Source organism: Rana temporaria, chromosome 3, assembly GCF_905171775.1.
Source record: "Rana temporaria chromosome 3, aRanTem1.1, whole genome shotgun sequence".
Lineage (NCBI taxonomy): Eukaryota > Metazoa > Chordata > Amphibia > Anura > Ranidae > Rana > Rana temporaria.
In genome coordinates, this window is record NC_053491.1 from 451,811,237 (window position 1) to 451,832,448 (window position 21,212).

A 21,212-nucleotide genomic window follows, 5' to 3' on the forward strand; every position below is an offset into this window, starting at 1 on the left:
GCAATAAAACCTGGAAGCTGATTGGTTTCTATGCAAAAGTGAGCCTGATTTTACACTCCTTAGCTTTAGTAAATAAATCCCTAAGTGACACTTTTTGGGGACCAGTGGCACCAATACAGTGATCAGTGATCAACAAAAATACACTGTCACTGTACTAAATGACACTGGCAGGGAAGGAGTTAACACCAATGGCAATCAAAGGATTAGTTGTGTTCCTAGGGAGTGCTTTCTAACGGAGGGGGGGGGGGGTTGCATTGAGAAGACAGAGAAATGTTTTTTCACAACCAAAGACAAAGGACAGTCGGTGGGCATCACGGGCGACTTCCCCTTCCCCTGCTCTCCTCCGCGGGCATCACGGTGGCTTCCGTCTCCTCCCTCCTCCTTCGGCGGCCAATCGGAATGTTACTCCTTTTGGCTAATCGGGAAACAGGTCTCAGACCCGCTTCTCGATTGACCGGGAGAAGAATCAGTGTGAAAATAGCGAATATTCATTCGCTATTGTTACACAACTGATTGGGCTCGGTTCGCAGCGCCCCCAAAGCCACCCTTTTTGAAGCCTATTAGAGCCTCTGGCTCTAACTGCGCGCTTAAAAAAAAAGGATGCCTGGATGGGCCACCCCTGCTCAAAGTATTTTGTTAAGGAAACATGTGTTATATTTAATGGGGAGGGGGGAGATCACTGTCACTGTGCATAGTAACCAATCAGCTACTAACTTTAGCTTGTTCAATTAAGTTTTGACAATAAAACCTGGAAGATGATTGGTTACTCTGCTAAGTTGCACCAGATTCTGTGTGCATCATTTTTTGTAACTCTCCCCCAAATGAATTCCCAATTTTCACAGTTCTTACTTTCTGACATGTATATACTGTATACTTACATAGTTACATAGTTAGTCAGGTTGAAAAAAGACACAAGTCCATCCAGTTAAACCACAAAAAAATAAACAAACAACATAAAAAACACAATACAATCCCATACACCCAACTCCATACCCACAGTTGATCCAGAGGAAGGCAAAGCTCATTATGAAGTACTTACCTAAATTCGAAGCCCCCGCAGCTGTCCTCCTTCACCTCCTCCATCGCCGCCATCTCTCCCGGAGTGACTTCCGGGTATCGCGGCTCCAGATGCGCGTGGGTGCCGCCACAAACGGCATGGTCGCCGTTAGAAACGGCACACTTACTGCTCCTGTGCGCCGTTGTCTTTGCAAATATCTCCTAAACCATGTAGGTTTAGGAGACATTTCTTGCACCTACAGGTAAGCCTTAATCTAGGCTTACCTGTAGGTAAAAGTGGTCTGTAAGGCCTCGTACACACGACCAAACATGTCTGCTGAAACTGGTCCGCAGACCAGTTTCAGCAGACAGATCCGACCCTGTGTACAGCCTAGCAGACAGGTTTCCAGCAAACAAAAGTTTTAAAGCAGGCTTTAAAACTTGTCGGCTGGAAACCCGTCCGTCCGACATGTCCGCTGGTTAGTACACCTAACCAGCAGACAGAAATCTCCCGCATGCGTCGAATGGATTCGACGCATGCGTGGAAGTATTTTACTTCCTGGTTTGCGGACGTGGCGGCGTTAACGTCACCACCACGTCACCGCGCTGTCTGTCCGCGGGGATTTCGGTTTGATGGTGTGTACAACCATCAGACCGAAATCTCAGAGCGGACCGTTTTCATCGGACATGTCCCCTCGTCTGTACGGGGCCTAAGGGTTTACAACCAATTTAACTACTTTAGACCTGGGCCATAGTAAAAAGACGGCCTCCAGGTGGCTCTATAAATCCAGGAGGCCATCTTTTTACGGCCTCACGTCCTCCGGCCACTGGGGGGCGTGCCGGCGGCAGCGCGTCCCCGAGATGCCGATGCGCGTGCCTGGCGGCCACGATGTCCGCCAGGTACCCGTGATCAGCAATGACAGAGCAGGGACGTGGAGCTCTGTGTGTAAACACAGAGCTCCATGTCCTGTCAGGGAGAGGAAACAGATGCTGTGTCCCTTGAACATAGGGACACAGCATCGGTCACCTCCCCCAGTCAGTCCCCTCCCCCCACAGTAAGAATCACTCCCAGGAAACACATTTAACCCCTTGCTCGCCCCCTAGTGTTAACCCCTTCCTTGCCAGTCACATTTACACAGTAATCAATGCATTTTTATAGCACTGTTCGCTGTATTAATGTGAATGATCCCAAAAATGTGTCAAAAGTGTCCGATGTGTCCGCCACAATATCGCAGTCCTGACAAAATTCGCAGATCTCAGTATTACTAGTAAAAAAAAAATAATAAAAAAAAATCTGAATTCTATCCCCTATTTTGTAGCCACTATAACTTTTGCGCAAACCAATCACTATACGCTTATTGCGATTTTTTTTACCAAAAATATGTAGAATATGTATCGGCCTAAACTGAGAAAAAAATAGTTTTTAAAAAAAAATGGATATTTATTATAGCAAAAAGTAAAAAATATTTTTTTTTTTTTCAAAATTGACGCTATTTTTTTGTTTATAGCGCAAAATATAAAAACCGCAGAGGTGATCAAATACCACCAAAATAAAGCTCTATTTGTGGGGAAAAAAGGACGTACATTTTTTTTGGGAGTCACGTTGGACGACCGCGCAATTTAATTTCAATAGTTTTTATTAGGGTTTAACACATAATACAGACATAGTGCAAGTATTCAGATTCTCCACATCGCAGTGTGGGGGAGACATTCAGCTTTACAGTGCGTTTACACGACATACGTACATACTAACAGGTCTATGGATCATCCACAACAAAAAACATGTAGGAGTATGTATGCCACCGGTATATAGTCACCACTCCATCAGGGAAAGATAATGCACTTTACTGACGGGTGTCATGTATCATTAACCAACAATAACTAAGAAATACCAATAAGTGCTTATTGATCAAAAGAAGAGAGAAACTAAAGGAGAGAAAAGGATGGGAGAATAGAGAGAAGAGAAGAGAAAGAAAAAGAAGAAGAAGGAGGAGCCACATCTAGACCGAAGTAAGGAGTTTGCAGTACAGATATAGATCATCAATGAGTACCAGTTGAAATGGAGGGGACACATAATTAGTTAATTGTTGTACCAGTTATTCCAAAGTTCCCAACATTTACCTACGCCAGATCTGCCTCCCATACCAGAGTCAAACATTTGTTCATAAGTTCCATGTGTATGGATTATTTGCACAGTTTCGGCCAGGCCCGGAGATGACAAGTCTCTCCAGTGCCTAACCAAAGCTAGTCTAGCCGCCATTAATACATGGGACAGCAAGGATCTTAGATGGTGTGGCACTGAGTCCATTTCCAGGGAAAGCAATGCCATCCCCGGCCTTGGGTCCAGAACGAGACCTGTCACTTGTCGTATCAGCTTGAATACAGAATTCCAGTATTGAGAAACTCCAGGACATGCCCAAAGCAGATGATACAGTGTGCCAGTATTCCCGCACATCCTCCAACAAAGGGAGGATCCTCCAGGGGAAAACTTGGAAATACGGTAGGGTGTAAGATACCATCGCAGCAGGAGTTTTTGATACAACTCCCACAAGTTGGCACTCCTAGTGGATGAATATGTGACCTTGAGGGCTAATTGCCACTGGTCCTCCAAGTACACTGTATTGAAATCTTTCTCCCATGCTCTCATATTGAGATTCTTTTGAAACACACATTTATTTTGCAAAAGGGAGTAGAATAAGGAGATGCCTTTCACTTTCGGTGACTTGGACATGTAGTACTGGGAGATCTGCCACGGGAGAGAGACAGAGGTCTTCTGAAATGTTTTCAGGAGGTGGCCTATTTGTAGATACTTGTAGTGGTCGGTGGAAGGTATCGCTAATTCTAATTGGAGGGTTCTAAAGGTCTTGACAGCAGGCCCAACATATAGATCCCCGATATTCAACCCCCCCTCCCGATCCCACGTGGAGAGGGACAAATTGGGAATGAGCAGTGACAATGCTGATATGGGGATCTGCAACGGTAAGGATCTCTGCTCAGGGAATGAGTGCAGCACTAGTGACCTCCAGGTAGCTATTGAGCTATGAATTGTCGGACTCATCATGGAAGATGGGCGGGGGAGGGAGGTACTGGACAGTAAGTAATTATGCAAGTTTCCCCCTGGGACCTGGTGGCTCTCTAGCATGGACCAAAGACTAGGTGACGTGGATGGAAACCAACCCTTCAGCTGGGCGAGAATGGATGCAGAATGATAATCTCTAATATGCGTGTGTCCTATCCCCCCTGTTGATCTATGCTTGATTATCTTGCTAAATGCACAGCGGGCCCTCTTACCTCCCCACAGGAACTTATTGATCAGGGATTGCAAGGAAGAAAAGATGGAGGCTGGGGCTGGTATAGGTACTGTTCTAAAGATGTAAATGATTTGTGGGAGGATTTGCATCTTGAAGGCCGCTAGGCGGCCAGACCAAGAAAGTTCAAATCTTGCCAGGTTGTTTAACTTAGAGGGAAGTGACTGTAAGAGGGGGTAGTAATTTTCTTTAACCTATTCAGAAGATTTAGGAGTGAGAGTGATAGTTAAATACGAGACCCCTTTTTCTCTCCACACATATGGGAATCTCGAGCTCAAGGATCGTTGAAGCTCTGGAGGAATAGCTATTCCCAGGATGTAGGACTTGGTGTCATTGACCTTGTAGTAGGACACTGATGAGAATAGTTTTAGTACTTCCTGAACTGATACCAAAGAGTTTTCCACATCTGTAAGCATCAGGATGATATCATCCGCGAAGAGGCTTATAGTGTGCATTGAGTCCCTGCTTCTAATACCCTTAATCTGGGGATGCGATCGAATGTACGAGGCCAGAGGCGGGGATAATGGACACCCCTGTCGAGTCCCATTAGTGATATTGAACGAAGAAGATAGCATGCCGGATATATATACATGTACTGAGGGATTGGTATAAAGTGCCATTATTGCAGAATGGATTTCGCCCATAAAACCAAATTTGGTAAGAACTTTTGTCAAGTATTCCCAGTGTATCCTATCAAACGCCTTCTCTGCATCCAAAGCGAAGAGCAGAGAAGGCGTTTTGGTCACATTTACTGCATGAATAACATTTATCAGACGTCTTGTTGCATCTGCCGTCTGCCTCCCCTTTGTGAACCCCGATTGATCCATATGGATCAGGGATGGCAATAGATCCACCAACCTGTTTGCGATGAGCCTGGCATAGAGCTTCAGATCGCTGTTCAACAAGGAAATCGGCCTGAAGTTCTGTGGTGTGGTTGGGTCCTTCCCTGGTTTTGGAAGCGCCACGATAAGAGCACGGAGCATCTCAGCCGGGAAGGAGGAGGAGGAGACAGCTGCATTATATACCTTGGATAAGTAGGGAGCTAAATCAAATTTAAAGGATTTAAAATACTCCCCAGTGAACCCATCAGGTCCCGGAGATTTGTTGATAGGAAGGGAGTCAATGGCTGTAATAATTTCTTGGATTTCAAAAGGTGAGTTAAGTTCTGCTAACTGGGACGGTGTAACTCGGGGGAGATTAACCTGATCTAAGAAGTTTGTTATCATGGAGTCGGTAGGTTGAGTCGTGGTTCGGTCATCTCGTAAGTTATAAAGGGAATTGTAATAGCAACTAAACGCATCTGCTATGGCTTGTGGATGATACAACTTTTCCCCAGTGAAAGGATGTAAAATGTAAGGCACTTTGGTCTTGTATCTAATCCCTCTAAGGCGGTTGGCTAACAGTTTCCCGGCCTTATTGCCACTAACATAATACTGCATCTTGAGGCGTTTGGTTGCAAGGTCAAAATTATCAAGTAGAACTAGTCGCAAGTCATACCTGAGCTGCAATAGTTGAGCAGATAACGCCGGGGAAGTGTCTTTCTTATTCTGAACCTCTAGGGAATGAATTTTGGTAAGCAAGTTTTGTATACGCTGTCTCCTCCTTCTCCGCACCCCTGCACCCATTTTAATCAACACTCCCCTCATACAGTATATGCCTTATGGGCATTCCAAAGAGTCATAGGGTTGGCAACAGAGTCAGCATTGTTAGCAAAAAAGGTAGACAGTTCTTCCTGCAGCAAGGCCCTAGAGTCCCCATCCTGGATCAGCCTCGAGTTGGACCGCCAGACGAAACATGAATTCACGCCTGGCGAGTCAGCAACCGACAGCGTCACCGAGGCATGGTCAGACCACGTAATGTCATTAATTTTAGATGCAGAAAGTTTGGGTAGCAGCCACTTGTCTGTAAGAAATAAGTCCAGCCTGGTGTAGACTTGATGACTAGATGAAAAAAAGGAAAAGTCCCTCTCTGATCCATTGAGGCATCTCCAGACGTCATAGAGTTCTTGTGTATGTAAAAGTGGTTGTAACGAGAGGCGATGTCTATTTGAGCAGGACGTCGAATCTACTAGCGGGTCAGGAGGGAGATTGAAATCTCTGCAGAGGAGAAGATAGCCCTTTTGCACCTGTTTGACCTTTCTGAGGACTTGGTGCAAAAATCGGATCTGGTGGTTGTTGGGCGCATACACATTTACTATGGTGTACATAGTGGAGGCAATGTCACATACTAATATATGGTATCGGCCTAGAGGGTCGGCCGTTTCACTGTGTTTGGTGAATGAAACTGTGTCTCTAATCGCAGTAAGCACCCCTCCTTTCTTGGCTGGTGCACTCGCCGTGAATATGTGAGGAAACTTAGGGTGATCGCAAGTGGGCATTTTCTGCTTGTGGAAATGAGTCTCTTGGGCACAAAGTACATCACCTTTATGAAGGATGACCTCATTCCATAGGGATTTCCTCTTCACCGGATGGTTCAAGCCCTTGGCATTAATTGTCAGAAATGTAACTGGCATGGTGGGTCAGAAGAGAAAGTCATTGCTAAGTATAGAATGGGTGCATCACTTACAGTTTTCGAGACTTGCGTAAGATGGGGGGGCTCCTCCCTTATCCGGTAAGATCTTGGTGCATTGTGTGGCTTTTCGAGATCTAGAAGAAATGTGGTTTCTCCGGCTGTGGTAGATAGGCTCCAAACAAAAACAGAAGAGAAAGAGAAAAAAACGTGAACCAAAACAAACAATGTAATTAAACGGGTGAGGTAGGTCATGGCTACCCGAGTGTAGCGTGTACAAACGCTATCTCAGAACAGGGGAAAAAGTGTAGCTTGGTGAACAGGCTCCTCAACAGGGGTTTACAGCTGTAGATAAAGTGAAGCAAGTGTTTATCTCAGCGGGCACTTCAGCGGTGCGAGCGGGCGTTTTTCGCGTCGACTAGGTGCCAGTCATCCCTGACACGTGATGGGTCCTCTCTGTTCGGGCCCCGTGTGTCTCCCTCAGGGATAATGAGCCAGGATTTGAGCAGGTCAAGCCCTCTGGAGAGGGAGTCAACAACAAAGTCTTTGCCTTTATTGGTAATAATAAGTTTAGTAGGGAACCCCCATTTGTAGGCAATATTGTGGTTACGTAGGGCCTTGCAGATGGTGTTCAAATTGCGTCTCTTCTGCAGTGTGTATTGGGACAAGTCGGCAAAGAACTGCAGATCTTTGTATTGATCAGGGACAAGATCCTTGTTACGGGCTGCTCTCATCAAACGATCTTTTATGTGGTAGAAGTGGAGGCGTAGTATAACATCCCGGGGCACATTATCAGGCAAATGGGAAGGTTTGGGCAACCGGTGTATCCTGTCTATAGTAACATCCATCTTTGAGACATCAGGCAAGATAGAGGTGATTATGAGGGTAACATGGTCATGTAGGTCTGACTGCTGAACCGTCCTTGCACGGTCCTCGATATCTGCGATTTTGGCCCTCACTGCTTCCATCTCCTCATCTCTAGCATCATGTGCGTCCACCAGGCTGTTAATGGTGTCTGCATACTCCCCCATTTTGGTCTCCACGTGGTCCACCCTGTCTGATACATTTTGCAGTTCTTTGCCAAATTTACGCATGCAGGACATCATATCGCCATGAAGCGAGGTCCTGAGCGAGACTAACATGTCCTTAAGTGTCGTATCCAGCACTGGCTGATTAGTAGTAGGGAAGCGGTCTATGGATTCAGGGAGTTCCCTGGTGTCATCCCCAGAATCTAGGCCCGCACTAACCTCCGGAAGCGGGATCCGTGCCATCCAGCTTAGGCCGCGACTTTTCCGGACTCCCCGAGGCAGAGGAGGACACAGAAGATTGTTTTCTGGCTGAAGGTGAGTTCCTTTTAGCCGCTTTAGCGTTGGATTGAGCCGCCTGTGGAGTGCTGGCTGCGGATGGTCCGGGAGGCCCGGCGCCATCTTGCCTCTGCTCCCATGCAAAGTACTCCGTCAGTTTTTGGGGCCGCTGGAGGCCTTTTCGTTTATTCGGTATCCCGTGGGAGGTCAGCGGGACCCGGACGCCCGGTCAGTGAGTTGTAATCGCCGCTGAGTTAGCTGTAGTTAGGCGCTGTATCCCCGTTGATGCTGGAGCTCTCCTCTCATGCGGCCATTCCGGTCCTTGCCAAGCTCCGCCCCCCCTGACCGGGCAATTTAAATTTAAAGCGACGCAGTGCTGAAAGCTTAAATTTCGCCTGGGCAGGAAGGGGGTATATGTGCCCAGTAAGCAAGTGGTTAAAGTGTATTTTCCCCAGAAAATTGCATTTGAAAAATCACTGTGCAAATACTGTGTTACAAAAAAATTGCAACACCCACCATTTTTTTTCTATAGGGGCTCTGCAAAAAAATATATATATGCCTAGATTCACGTACGTTGCTGCAACTTTACGGCGGCGTAGCTTAAGGCATTTAAGCTACACCGCCGTAAGTTAGCGAGGCAAGTACATGATTCACAATGTACTTGCCTGCTATGTTACGGCGGCGTAGCCTAAAGCGGGCGGGCGTAAGGGCGCCAAATTCAAATGTGTGTAAGGGGGGCGTGTTTTATGCTAATAAGGCTTGACTTTACGTTTTTGACGTTTTCTTTACTACACATGCGCCGGGCGCCTACATTTCCCAGTGTGCATTGCGGCTAAGTACGCCACACGAGCCTATTGATTTTGACGTGGACGTAAATCCCGATTCACGGACGACTTACGCAAACAACGTAAAAATTTTGAATTTTGACGCGGGAACGGCGGCCATACTTAACATTACTATTCCATGTAGGGCTAAGCTCTAACTTTAGGCGGCCTATCTCTAACGTAAACGGTGTAAAAGTACTGCGTCGGCCGGGCGTACGTTCGTGAATCGGCGTATCTACTCATTTACATATTCTACGCCGACCGCAATGGAAGCGCCACCTAGCGGCCATCCGAAATATTGCAATCTAAGATAGGACAGCGCAATCCGTCATATCTTAGATATGTTTAAGCGTATCTCTGTTTCAGCATACACTTAAACATAAGTCGGCGTAGATTCTGAGTTAGGTCGGCTTATCTACTGATAAGCCGGCCTAACTCTTACTGAATCTACCTAATAATGTTTGGGGGTTCTAAGTAAATTTCGAGCAATTGTTTTTTTTTATATTTTTACATGTAGTGTCAGAATTGGCCCAAATACAAAGTGATTAAGTAAAGATAACAAGCTCGCTGATATACATCACACATTTTTTTTTTACTCTACCAGGTGTACCCTGATTACCTCCAATGTGTTGCGGGCGGACAGCGAGGAGACTTTCTTAGTAGACGGACATGGCACTGCATTGGATGGCGATATTCTAGTCCAGGATTTTCCCAAGAAAAAATTAATTATAGCTCAGGGCAGGATCTCTGTCAACAATGGCAATGGCTTTCTGGGAACATCCAAATTTTTGGTAAGTGTTTTCTTAGTTATATGATGCGTATGATACTATACTAAATGGACACTGCCTCCAAAGGATTGACTTTAGTTATTTCCACTGATGGGTACTGTTAATACTATAACATCCAAAGACATTTTAGACAGTTGTAAGTAAACATTTAACCTTGTGGAAACAGTTTGGTAAAGGCTTTTGATTGTTCCAGAATTACTGTACCTACGTGTACAAAAGCCAGCTCCTTAAAAAAAACGAATTGGCATTGAGGAACTTGAGTGGTCGGCACAGAGTCCTGATCTCAACCCTACTGAACACCCATGGGAATGAATTAAGTTGCCAATTAAGAGCTAGGTCTTCCTGTCCATCATCAGTACCTGACCTCACAAATGTTTTAATTTTTTGGAGCTAAATGGACACAAATTCCCACACGGCCCTTCTAAACTCTTGAGTAAATTCTTCCCAGAAGAGTGGAGGCTGTTACACCCTTAGAAGGGTGTCAACTCCATATTAATGCCCATGGTTTTGGAATGGGTTTTCCAACACACTCATACAGATGTGATGCTGAGTAGACATGTGTTATTCATTTCCTTACGAATTTGTTTTCGGACAAAATTTAGCATATGTGTTCATTTGGAAGCATCCGAATGAACGAAAGACACTTTTGACAAATGCATACGAAAACGAACTGTCAGAAAGAACGAAAACCCGAAAGAACTAAAATACAAAAAGAACAAAAAACTATTTAACCTACAAGTTTAACAAATTAATTACATTTGGATAATTTTGTTTTTCGTATTTCTATTATAATTACATTATTAATTATTATTATAATTTGTATAATTATTATTTATTGTTATAAACTATTAAAATTATAGGTAAATTTGCTGAAGTCAGTAAATCTTCTATTTAGGTATTTGCGCCATAGCAGCTAATTTGGGATAGGTTAAATTAAAAAAAATTATTGGAATTTCCTTTCAAATTTAGCTACATTAACTGTTATGCCGCGTACACACAACCGTTTTTCGGGTTGTAAAAAATTACGTTTTTTTTTTAGTGTCTTTTAAAACGATTGTGTGTGGGCTTCAGAGCATTTTTCACAATGTAAAAAATGGGCATTAAAAATTTCGAACATGCTCTAATTTTTCACGTCGTTTTTAACGTTGTTGTTTTTTACGTCGAAAAAATGGTCGTGTGTGGCCTTTAACGACGTGAAAAAAAACACGCATGCTCAGCAGCAAGTTATGAGACGGGAGCTTGTTCTGGTAAAACAATCATCAAGCTGTCACAGACTGAAAAGCGCGAATCGTCTTTTACTAACCCAAAATCAGCTAAAGCAGCCCCAAGGGTGGTGCCATCCGCATGGAACTTCCCCTTTATAGTGCCGTTGTACGTGTTGTACGTCACCACGCTTTGCTAGAGCATTTTTTTTCACGATCGTGTGTAGGCAAGGCCGTTGTAATGATCAGGTTGAAAAAAACGTTGTTTTTTCTAGACCCTTAAAAACGTAATTTTTTACAACCCGAAAAACAGTCGTGTGTATGCGGTATGAGGGAATTTATTGAATACAAATGCATCCAAAGTTACACATTTTCTAAAGTAACTAATGCTGCACTCAAACAAATAGAACGGAATGAATATGAATGCTTCCAAACTTACAAATGATCTGAAGTAATGAATGCCGATCATAATGAATGATCCGATAAACAAAAAAAAAATGAATGAAACAAAAACAAAACTAAACAAATTTTTTGGTAGTACACATGTCTAATGCATACGTTTGGTTATATAGTAAATTACATATGCTGTATTCAAATGCACTAAATGAAGTGATGGTTGGCATATTTCAGGGACAACGAACAATGACAGAAAACAGGGACTGTTTTTTAATGTTCACTTTAGGAGCATGTTACACTCATATTTAGTGTTTAACATGTGAAGCCCTGTACACACGGTCGGTCCAAACCGATGAAAACGGACTGAAGGACCTTTTCATCGGTCCAAACCGATTGTGTGTGGGCCCCATCGGTCAGTTATCCTTCGGTCAAAAATGTTAGAACCGATGGACGCCTAACCGATAGGTCAAAACCGATGGTTAGTATGCAAAAGCATCGGTTAAAAACCCACGCATGCTCAGAATCAAGTCAGAATCAAGTCGACGCATGCTTGGAAGCATTGAACTTTATTTTTCTCTGCACGTCGTTGTGTTTTACATCACCGCGTTGGACTCGATCGTTTTTTTAACTGATGGTGTGTAGGCACATCAGACCATCAGTCAGCTTCATCGGTTAACCGATGACAACGATCCTTCGGACCGTTTTCATCGGATGGACCGACCGTGTGTACATGGCCTAACACGTTCCTTTAAGTCAGTTGCCATATTTTGCATTTTCAGCCAGCAGATGAAGCACTAGACTTCTCTTTTATTTGTTTTCTTCTTTATTAAAAATAAGTGTAGCATTACCCCCGGAGGAGCTGCTGGTTTGTTTGGGTGGCATGTTACCTCATGGATCCTCCACCGTCTAAGGGTGTATGATGAATGTAGTAGTAACGGAATGTCCACGCCAGGTGTCTTTTCTGTGCTCTTTATTACCCAGCCGGGTAAAAACAATAAAACTTGTGGTGAAAGGTAGAGTTGAAAGGAGAACAGCAGATTCAGGCATAGCAATAGGGAAACAGTACTGCTCCCACGTGTAACACTTCTTGCGCCACTCCTGCCTGAGTGGACTTAGTATACCTGGACAGGCCTCTCTCACTGACCTGGCAGCCAGAGTATCACTCGAACTTTTAGGGATAAGTCTCTGCCACAGACACTCCTGGAATGGACTTGAACCTTTAGGGAAAAGTCTCTGCCACAGACCCTCCTGGAAAGAACTTCAGGGGGAAAACTCTGCCACAGGCCCCCCCCCCATGATTGTGATTACGAAGATGATCCTCCTCAATAGAATTGCGCCTGGATCTCCTTCAGATCGTTTTCAGGTACCGACCGACAGGTGACCAGCTTCTCAGTGTCCGGCTACCTTGATCCCCAGTGGTTTCTCAAGACCCTATTGGATCGCCAGCCTCTCATTGGCTCTCCTCAGATGGACTCCCCATCGAACAGCTATCTTGCTTGGGATCTTCATGATTGGGAACCCAGTCGACTACTGGGCTCCCTGCCACAGCTCAAATGTTCCGGACCAACATGGTCCCGGAAACCAGGAACACCGCGTGGCACGCGCACCTCAGCCTGGAAGGCCATTACAATGCAGGCCTTGATGCAGTCACCCTAAAGGTGGGTGCCGCACTCGAAAAAGAACCCAGATCAATGGCATCTGTCCCATAAATACCCTCCCCCAGCATGCACAGCGAGGAAACCCCCTCCTGATTGTCTGCTAGGGAAGATCACCCAAACCTTGACTCCACTGCTGTCACCTATTGTCCTGGGGTGGGAACAGCACCCAAGAAGCAATAGAATGAGCCCACAGCACAGCCAAGCTGAGACAGAGACCTAAATTTAAAGGGGTTGTAAAGACAAAAATATTTTCCTCTTAAATTAATGTCTGACAGTAGCTGATAAAGTAAAAAGTAATGTTTTGCATTATAACTAGTTTGATACCTGTTGAAATCGAGCTGTTTTATTCACCTCCAGCACTCCTGAATAGTTATTCTCACTGACTTCCTGGTTTGCGGTGCACATTCATTCTTGCTTCATCACGGCCTAATGGGAACTACAGTTCCCATTAGGCTTAGCCTCCATGCCTGTGAGGGATAAGAGAGCATCTTCACGCAGGGCTGTAGTCATAGGGAGGGGGTGAGCACATTCTGCTTTCCACCATGCAAAACGGCTCAGATTCTGGTGGAAAGCAAGAAGAGGAGAGACAGGAAATGGCATTTTCAAACCTGGATTACTGTATTTTGGAGGTCAAAAGGAAAAACGAGGTAAGCGATATTTAAATGCTCTAGCTTACAGCAATCAATTGATCTAATAAAAAACGAACCTTTAGTGTTCCTTTAAACATATTACTGGATCAGAGTCAGTTAACAGTCCCCCTCTAAATTTAACTAGCACCTGTACTTTGAAGTAACCAGGCGCTACATAAGCCTGGCTTTTACAAAGCTCAGTAGCTCAGGCTAAAATGCAGCATTTTTTAAGGGATAAAAGATGGGAAATATACTGAGTGAGCAAATTTTGTACTGCTAACCTAAAAAACAATGGCAATACCCATAACAAGTAATTTGCCTGATTTACAAAAAGTCAACACATCATGACAAATTATTAGCCCCTGATATTTACTGACAGTTGTAAACATCACTGATGTAAATTTACTGATGGTTGGTAACCCTGACACCCTGACACCAACACACGGACACATTTGAGTCAAATTAGTCGACCTTCTGACAGTTCACAAGGAACCATATGGAGATTCAACCAGAGAGAGTGGCTACTTAAAGCTTTCAATAACTTTCTTCCCACCTCCATGTAACAGTTCTGAATGTCTGGATGGCAAATCACCAAGCAGCAGTGCTGTCACGCGGGATTAAGTGGAGGAAGTCACATGCTCTTTGCTACTAGTGGCTGAATGAAGCTTCAAGGGAGTGAAGGAAAGTTGAGAATAAGTATCTGGTGAGACCACCAATAAAAGGAACTTGTTGCTTTGTCCTGCATGTGCACAACAGCACAGGTTTACTTTAGTGATGGGAAGATAAGGAATTGCTTTGATGCAGCTGAATTATACTGATATGCTGTAAGCCAACAATATGGAAAGTATGATCTTATCATTGTCCTATTTCTGGTACCAAAAGAAGCTTTATTGTCACAGAAAATCACATCCATATATAACGAGTGCAAAAAAATAGTGTCAGAGTAACTGAGCTATTACAAAAAAGCGAAAGTAACAAGCCCAGGCAGGATGCATCAAGGTATAGCAAAATGAATAAATGCACAAATGGAATACTGTAATGTCATGGAAAAGACCCATTAGTTGAACATTCATGTGAAGCAACAAAATAATAAACATAGGTAATCACATAATGTCATCCTGTATGCCCTCATGGATAACACATAAGACCTCCTGTACCTAAAGCCAATGGCTTAAAGATAAGGTCATTGGATAGGAGAGGTGGCAGCTAGGTGCTAATAGAAGATGAAATATTCAAAGAAACTGTAAAGAAGGGTGAGGGGAGGGAAGTGAAGAAAGAAAAAGGGAGAAAATGAAAATGTAGAGAAGAGGGGAGGAGGTCACTCAAAGATATCCCCAGAGTAGGGGTAGCAAGGTGGAGGGCTCCCCTGAGTTCTTGAACCAAGAATTGGTAGGTAGGGGAGGTAGGTATTCCAGTCAGAGCTGCCATATCAACAGAAATGTTTCCTGTTTGTCTTCTAGGATTGCAGCCAATTTTTTATTTACAAATGTGTCCTGAAGTATTGATTTCACTTCTGAAAAATTAAGGGATGAAGATTTCCATGCAGGTGTGATAGTTTGTTTATAAAAATACTATAAAAATATGAGCGATTAAACAACGGCTGCGCCATGAGATATCTTTGATTGGTCTGTGAAGGAGAGCATCTCATGGGTCTTTGCAAAGACTTATCTATGTTATAGAGTTTTATTGTCCTATTACTTGACCTCATGTAGCTGTGTTTAAATTCCCCCTAGGTTCCATCAACTAACCTGGAGAAAGACCCAGAAAAGAAGCAGTTTGTCTTCGTTATTGTGCGTTCCGGCCCCTGCAACTTGGAAAAAGTTGTTCTGGTGTCCTATCAAAGCGGTTATATCTTCATACAGACCGACAAACCGATCTACACCCCGGGATCACAAGGTAAATATGACAACAGCAGGGGAAAGAAATGCTAGTGGTATTCCTTAAGGGGATGCCCAATGGTTTTGAGGGGAGGGGAGAAGGAGGTCAAAGGGTGAACCCCATGTATTTATGTATTGTAATCGGGATGGGGTGACACCAGACCTTATATTATGTTTCAGTGGTTTTGAGGGGACATCAGTGTTTTTTTTTTTTAGGTTTAGGTTTAGTGTTATGGGGGGGGGGGGTTAGTGCAGAGATTAAAGAGAATGTATTTTTCTTAACTTTTCTGACTAGAGTAGGGATGGGTAAGAACCTTTTACAAAATCCTACTGCTGTCTGTGTTTCCAATGAAAAAGATTTTTCTTGACCTACTGTCCTGGTTGCCACATAGGAAGTAGGGGGAAAATAAACCTCAACAGGAACATAGACAGCAATATAATTCTTCCTTACCCTTTCGAAACCTAATAGCTGTTGAGTTGAGGTTCAACTTCAGTGCTAAAAGAATGCAGAGGAGTTTTTGGGACCTGCAAAGGCCATTTGCCCTGGGAACCGTGGTAGCTTTTGACACCTTTAATTGCAGTGCAAAGAGCAGCCCCGACCTTTAAATACTTATTTACCAAGCCATCTGAGCTTTTCAAATACACCAAAAGTATTTGTTGATTCTAAGGCCTCATTCACACTTGGCCGTTCGGGTCCGTCTGTCACGGACCTGAACGGCCGCTCCATGCATCGGTATGGAGCGTCGGATGTCAGCGGAAACATTTGTCCGCTGACATCCGACCCGCTAAAAACAGACATATGGGGGCCACGTCCCCATCCGTCCATGCGGATCGGGTAAGATCTGATGAAAATGGACATGCTGTCCGTTTTCATCAGATCGCTCCATAGGACACAGCGGTGCCCGACAAGCCCCTCCCCGCTCAGTGGGCAGAGAGGAGCTTGTCATCCGTCGGCTCAGCAGAGATCTGCGGACTGATCTCCCGCTGAGCCGACAGGAGCGACGGAGTCCGCCAAGTGTAAATGAAGCCTTAATCCTTCTAGTTAACTTTTCCAAACATCACACCCTGGGAATGAATCACCCCTTCACTGAGGACCCTTCATTGGCTAGCTGTAAAGATCGGGTCACATTCAAGGCCCTCTGCCTCACTCACAAATGTACACAAGGAATCGCCCCCCAATATTTATGCGAGAAAATAAAATACCACAACCCCAATTGCGTTCTTTGATCAACCAACCAAAATCTACTTCAAATCCCCAAGTCCCGCTATAAGTCTAAAGGAGAATGAAGATTCGCAGCCCAAGGACCCCGACTGTGGAACGCGCTACCAACTAACATCTGAATGGAAGAAAATCATCGGGCTTTCAGGAAAAAACTTAAGACCCACCTTTTCTGAAGGATAAGGATGGAAATGGATACCAAGTGCCTTGATGCGATTCAGTTCGCATGTGTAGCGCTATACAAGTTTTTTTTGTTTACAAACTTTTATTGTAATAATAATGAAAGGTTGCACAAATATAATGACAATGTAATCAATAATAGAAAGTCAGTAGAATAGTACATAGTATATCATTCAGTCAAAGTAATCATCGTTATACTACAGTAAAGGTAATAATAAACAGGTAGCAGTATTTAAATGTATTGCAATCTAGTAATATCTTAAGTGGTATGGGTAGTGATGGTAAAGAAAAGGGGAAGGGAAAGGAGAAGAATATTGAGTATTATTGTACGTTCCAATTCGACCATTTAAAGTTGTAAATATGGAGGTTGTCATTTAAGGTATGATATATTTTCTCAGAAATCGTATAAACTTCCATTCTCTCCAATACTTGTGACCAAAGTATAGTATTAGATTTCCAATTAAGGGCGATCATCCATTGGATCGAGCTGCATAGGGAATGGAATAATCTCATGTGTGAAGTTGGTATATCTGGAATTGTTGCATACAAAAGACAGATTTGTGGAGTAAGAGAGATTTTATGACCATAGGATGACTCAAATCTAGATGTTGCCGCACTAGCGCACTAGCACTAGCACTATACAAGTTATTCACTCACTCACTTAATCATTATTAGGCAAGTGCCCAGTATTTCTGGAAATTTGAGTTACAGAACAACCCCAACTAACGTGTAACTCAAACACAATCCAAAAGAATTATCCACAGTATGCCAGTGTGTTAATGTAAGTTAAAAAGTTTAAAAAATATTCAGCCAGTAAAGACAATGGGGTTGATTTACTAAAGGCAAATAGGCCGTGCCCTTTGCAAATGTAATTGCACTTTGCATGGGAATTTGTTACAAAGCTTCATAAATGAGTATAAGCTCTGCTGACTTCCTTCCATACCATCATTTGCAAGCAAAAATACCGTTTTCTTTTATCTTCCTTGTCTGTGATTGGGTATTCTCTACAAAATGAAGCTTCACCTTGTTTACTAAGCTCTGGAGCAAATTCTCTTGCAAATTGCAACTTTCCTTGCAAAGTAAACAGCCTGATTGCCTTTAGTAAATCAACCCCCATGTTATTCTAGAATCACACAGTTATACCTGTTAACTTTAACCACTTACCGCACGGCCCACAGCAAAATGACGGCCGGGCGGTGGTTGCGTTATCCTGACTGGACGTCATTATGGCACAAATAAAATTAGTGATGCCCAGCAATGCCACTCATAAGTGTCATCATTGCCGCCCATTAGTGTCTATCAGTGCCACCTATCAGTGCCCATCAGTGCCCACCTATCAGTGATCATCAGTGCCCATCCGTGCCACCTATCTGTGCCACCCATAAGTACCCATTAGTGCCTAAAACTGATGGTAATTAAGTTAAATCTGCCCACACTTAAATCACAACCACTGCGCCTAAGAATGGAAAATCCTACCTAGGCAAAGCTGCCACTTTAAATAATATGATGATGCCCAGCAATGCCACCCATAAGTGTCATCATTGCCACCCATCAGTGTCCATCGGTGCCACCTATCAGTGCCCATCCATGTCCATTAGTGCCCACCTATCAGTAATTAATCATCAGTGCCCATCCATGCCATCTATCAGTGCCACCCATAAGTACCCATTAGTGCCGAAAACTGATGGTAATTAAGTTAAATCTGCCCACACTTAAATCACCACCAATGCGCCTCAGAATGGAAAATCCTACCTAGGCAAAGCTGCCACTTTAAATAATATGAAATGTAAACAGTATTTTAACACCTATCAAAAATTAAAAGTAAGAAAAAATAGCGGCATTTGATTCACACACATGCAATTAAACCTAAATACTCTTTATAGTAAAAATTGATGTGCCAAGTAAATTAGTAATATATTATATATATCACCCAGTGACAAGTGAAAAATAATCAAAGAAAACACACTCACCAAATTCCAATGCCAAAGGCCTCGTACACACGACCATTTTCCTCGACAAAATCCATCAAGAAACTTGGTGGCAGAACTTTTTTGCAGAGGAAAACGGTTGTGTGTATGTTTTTCGTTGTGAATCTCGACGAGAAAAAAAGAGAACATGTTCTCTTTTTCCTCGTCGGAAGTCTCAATTTTCTCGTCGTGTTTCTCGTCGGGCTGGTTTACGACGAGAAACACGTTCGTGTGTATGCTTAGAAACCCGCGCATGCTCAGAATAAAGTATGAGACGGGAGCGCACCTTCGGTAAAAGTAGCGTTCGTAATGGAGATAGCACATTCGTCACGTTGTAACAGACTGAAAAGCGTGAAACGTCTCTCACCAAACTTTTACTTAACATGCAGTAACATGAGATTAGCAAAAGCAGCCCCAAGGGTTGTGCCAGTGGAATAGAACTTCCCCTTTATAGTGCCGTTGTACGTGTTGTACGTCACCGCGTTTGAGAATGATGAGATTTTGTCTTGACTATGTATGCAAGGAAAGCTTGACAAGATTCTCGACAAGCCTGACAAGAAACTCGTCGAGGAAAACTATGTTTCTTTTACGACGAGATTCTCGGTCGTGTGTACGAGGCCTTACACTCTCGTGCTTGGCTCAGATGCTTTAAACCACACAGAAAGGGTTAAAACGAACACCCAATATCCAACCATGTAAATAAGGGATCTCTCCACATGTAAATAATAAAGGTGTTCCAATATGGTGATAACGCATAAACCAGTTTAATAAAACACTTAAAATCTTCAACCATTACACTCACATTTCAAATATTCAAAGCCAGCAAAAAAATACCACAGCAAATCCTCCATACAGTTAAACATCGGTGTATTGCGGTCACGGGGGACCCGAGGTGTGCAGATGTCACTCTCACCCACCCCTTGGTATCAAATTGTGGTGTCGAATCTCCACTTCTTGGTCGTGCCAGGAAGTGCCAGTGCCGCCTATGAGTGCCCATCAGTGCTGCCTATGAGTGCCCATCAGTGCCATCTATGAGTGCCCATCAGTGCCGCATACCTGTGCCACCGATCAGTGCCGCCTATCAGTGCCCATCATCAGTGCCACTTCATTGGTGCCCATCAGTGCCACTTCATTGGTGCCCATCAGTGCCGCCTTATCAGCGCCCGTCAGTGCAGCCATATCAGTGCCCATCATTGAAGAAGAAAACATACTTATTAACAATTTGTTATAACAGAAACAAGGAAAACTTAGTTTTTTTCAAAATGTTCGGTCTGCTTTTTATTTGTTGCACAAAAAATTAAAATCACAGAGATGATCAAATATCACCAAAAGAAAGCTCTATTTGTGGGAACAAAATGATAAAAAATGTGTTTGGGTACAGTGTAGCATGATTGCGCAATTGTCATTCAAATTGCGACAGTGCTGAAAGCTGAAAATTGGCTTGGGCAGGAAGGTGTAAAAGTGCCTGGTAGGAGCGTAACGCAATCCCCACATTAGGAAAAGTGAAGAGAGACTGACACACAGGTGGCCTCCTGTTCATTTGTGAGTTACCCTACTTAAACCCTAACAATGAACCTTTTTTTTTTTAATTATTCCCTTTTGTTCTCTTAAATTTACCCTTAAAAGTACCTTTGTTATAGTGTATCTACAGTATTTGATAAGTGCAACAAATATCAGTTGATTCTACCAAACATCCAGTGAGCTCTTAACTTCCTGTACCGGGTTGACAATGTTGTACTGAATTACCAAACAATGTTATCATCTCTGCCAGTTCACTTTTTTTGGACTACAACCCCCCCCCCCATGTTAAGAAGATGAGGAGACTGGGAGGAATTCTGTAGTCCTACCACACAATAAGTATGTCACTGGTCGGATCATGCAGCCACCACATCTAAGGTCCGAAAAATTTTCTTTAGATACATAGGTATAACTATTATTATTAGTATGACTATTATTGTACTATGGGATCTTTTGCTGTCTCTAAATTACACCATATAGTATTCAAATGTGGTACCTCTAACATGTACTTTTCTCTTTCTATTCAGTTCTCTTCCGAATCTACAGCACGACCCCAGACCTGAAGCCTCTAAACACGCCGATAGTCATAGAAGTCCTGGTAGGTCCTTTTCTTTTTGTCCATATTCAAGTCCACATTTATTATATGATCTTATAAAAATGTATTCCCTAGCATGTAATCATTGTATAATACCGTATATACTCGAGTATAAGCTGACCCAAATATAAGCCGAGGCACCTAATTTTACCACAAAAAATGGGAAAACGTATTGACTCGAGTATAAGCATAGGGTGTCCATCTGCATGCCTCACTGTGCCTCACTTGCCTCATGGTGTCCAT

At 43.5% G+C, this 21,212-nt stretch overlaps 1 protein-coding gene across 1 annotated transcript in view; it reads left to right on the forward strand.

Annotated features, from left to right (window-relative positions):
• Positions 1-21,212, forward strand: part of LOC120933438 (venom factor-like) — a 153,653-nt gene that overhangs the window by 5,862 nt on the left and 126,579 nt on the right. Inside the window, exons 2-4 of the mRNA XM_040346655.1 lie at positions 9,545-9,731; positions 15,347-15,509; positions 20,902-20,972. Of these exons, the coding sequence (XP_040202589.1) occupies positions 9,545-9,731; positions 15,347-15,509; positions 20,902-20,972 (421 nt within the window). The remainder of the gene's footprint in view (positions 1-9,544; positions 9,732-15,346; positions 15,510-20,901; positions 20,973-21,212) is intronic.